Source organism: Trypanosoma theileri, assembly GCF_002087225.1.
Source record: "Trypanosoma theileri isolate Edinburgh chromosome Unknown TM35_Tth_78_V1, whole genome shotgun sequence".
Classification (NCBI taxonomy): Eukaryota; Euglenozoa; class Kinetoplastea; order Trypanosomatida; family Trypanosomatidae; genus Trypanosoma; species Trypanosoma theileri.
In genome coordinates, this window is record NW_021639920.1 from 18,153 (window position 1) to 21,196 (window position 3,044).

At 43.8% G+C, this 3,044-nt stretch overlaps 1 protein-coding gene across 1 annotated transcript; it reads right to left on the reverse strand.

The window, feature by feature from the left end:
- Nucleotides 1-1,691: 1,691 nt before the first annotated feature.
- TM35_000781010 (uncharacterized protein) lies at nucleotides 1,692-3,044 on the reverse strand (the record flags this gene model as incomplete). The annotated part of the gene is made up of 1 exon (XM_029031342.1): nucleotides 1,692-3,044. One exon carries the CDS (start codon nucleotides 3,042-3,044, stop codon nucleotides 1,692-1,694), a length of 1,353 nt encoding a protein of 450 aa, XP_028877361.1.

Consider the following 3,044-nt stretch of genomic DNA (forward strand, 5'->3'; position numbering starts at 1 on the left):
TTTTCCCGCTTAGCCCTTCAAGTCCGTTCCCTTGACTGTCGTTTCGCTAGATAGTAACTCGGGACAGAGGGAATCTCATTAATCCATTCATGTGCGAACCCAATCGCACCGCAGGGCAGTGGACTAGGGTAAAGGAGTCACACCGCCACTCCAGTCGTCCACACACATGTTGGTGGATATCACCACCCTGCACCCCACACACAATCCCCACAGAGGCCGCAGTGGAGTGGTCCAGCAACACAAAATGTCCTTCCCACTCACAGTGCACACACACACAATGACAGCCTCACATGCTCATATCAGAGAGGCACTGCGGCATTCACTAAAATGTACACCAAGTCACACACCTACAGAAAGGAAAAAAAAAACACAAGAAGAGAACAACAACAACAGGATACCAACAGCACACAAAGCACTCACAATACAATAATCACAGCTGCCACTCCCATCAGAGAAAAACATTTACCCATAACAGCACATCAACTCAACCCCAAAAAAGAAAAAAACAGACCCATTACGTGAAGCCGAAGCGGAACAGTCTCAGTCCCTCCCCGCAGGCTGCAGTCACTTAAGCAAGCCTCACCACAAGAGCAGAAATATGTTCGTGGCAATGCCGTGTGTGACACCACCGAGAGAGAAGGTGAAAACAAAGAAATGTGTTTTCATTACGTGGGCGGTGCGAGTAGCAAGCTGAACACACACAACAGAGGGAAACACTCAAACACCTACAACCCATCGATCTTTATACCAGAATAAAAATGTAAAAAAAGAGTGACTGCGTGAGGCAGACACAATAATAGAGCAAAGATGTAAAAGAACAAAAGAAACTCATTACTGACTGTGGCTGCGATGCCTGGAGACAGTCCAATTCACCCCAAGGTCAACAACGGAAAATCATTGTGTACTGAACGTGCCGTACTCATATCGTTATTCTTGATGTCCCTGCAGCAGTTTGTATATGATGAAAAAAAAAAGAATCATTCCATAAAAATGAGCACACAAGACACACAAGGTGTATCGAAAACGCAAAAGAGAAACACACAGCTGCACATAATGTGCAATGAAATCATAATGAGAAACACACACACACAAGGGGAAAACAAAACAAAATAAAAACAAAATAAAAAGAAAGCTGTGATCACCATGTGAATATGTTCAGGAGGCAAGAACACAATTCCCAACAGTAGGTGTGTATGTCTTTCGTACAGGGCGAGCAATGGGAATGATGCACACATGATGACAGTCCACACACACACACACAAAGAGAAGGAAAGTTTGTAGTGTGCGTGTTTGTGTGTCTTGAACCTCCTGCCATTCTTAACATTTCAGTCACAGCAATTAAAACACATTGGGATTGTATCCCATCCCCATGGGTGAAAGCAATAGTTAGTAATATCACGGAACACACACACACACATCACCATGAGGACACAGTAAATGGCGGAAAAACAGTGCCCAGATAATAATGCCAGCAAAAAAAGAGGAGACTCCCATCACAAAATGATGGTTTGTCGTGTGATATGAGTGCCATAGGGAGTCCAGTAAATTTGTTCAACAAAAAATGCAAACAAGAGATTTGTCAATCTGAAAAAAAAAAACTGACATCCAACCAAAAGAAACAGTGCCCTTACAATGCATCCATACCCACTCAAACAAAGGTTAACTGTGTAACTGTTACATGATAACAACGATCAGCACACGAGAGTGCAACCCAACACACACAGCAGAAGCAACAATAAGGGACTGTGTACGAAAGCAGGACCGCTGCTGCCATCTTTTTTCATCACGGGTTTCGTTTTTTCTTCCTCAGCCTTTCTTTTCTGTTCTTCAATCTTCTTCTTTTCCTCCTCCAATTTCTTCCGTTCCTCATCCTTCCTTTTTTCTTCCTCAGCTTTTTTCTTTTTTTCCTCAACCCTCTTTTTTTCTTCTTCGACCCTTCTTTGCTGCTCCTCGATCTTCTTTCTCTCTTCTTCCTTCTTCTTCTTCTCTTCTGCAACTCGTCTCTCCCTTTCCTTTTTCGCTTTCTCTTCGGCCTGGATCGTCTCAACAATATGTTGTTTTTCCACTTCCTCTCTCTGCCGTAGATGCTCCTTCGCTCCCTTGAAGATTTCTTCCTTTAGTTGCACCGCCTTAACCACCATTTGTTTTTTTTTTTCTTGATCTATTTTCTTAAGAGTGTCGCCTTCTTTCACTGTTACCCCTTCTATTACTTCGTTACCCTTCATATCCGTTTTTGGTTTTTGCGAGACTACCTTTAATTGCACTTCACCATTGTTTGCAACTTCCCCCATTACCTTTGTAACGTTCTGGATCGCCCCTATCCTTCCCACGTCTGTCCTCTCACGTTCGAGGCTCGTTGCAAGTGTTTCGAGTTTTTTTTTCGCATCATTCAATGTCTTTATCGCCCCTTCCAGTGTTTTCACCTCTTCCGTCATCGTATTGACGCCGTTCCAGTTCAATTGGTAGATCTGCGCACTAACATTTTGTAGTTCTCCATGTACTTTAGTGCTGTTCATTACAAGTTGCTTGCACTCCTCGTTCCCGTACCACACATCTCCCTTTGTCATATAACTCTCCAATCCCTGGCGTTTTTTTTCGAGTTCACTCAAAACGTGAGCCACGTTACCACGTGAAGCGTGGCATGCCTGATTTGCGGCTCTTTTTCGTCCAACTGCAATTGTTGCCGACCTCAGTGCGTCCTCCGTGTCACCCATTGCCGTCCTTACTTTATCAAGTAGTATTTGAATTTTCCCTCGATCGTTTTTCTTACCCTCAATCCCATCAAGAATCCCAACGGTATCTTCGGCAACTTTCTTGGCGTACAAAACACTCTCATTGCTATCTTTCATTTCATTCTTCAAGAATGACAAACAACTCCTCCCCTCTGCAAGCATTACGTAGGCATCACTCACTGCCGTTTGCAGATTGTTTTTCGTTCTCGTGGCTTCTTTATCATGGTCAAACTCAACTTGCGCATATGCCACACACGCACAACATTGCAGAAGTACCAACAGGAACACCACACGACGCAGTTGGACGAACAT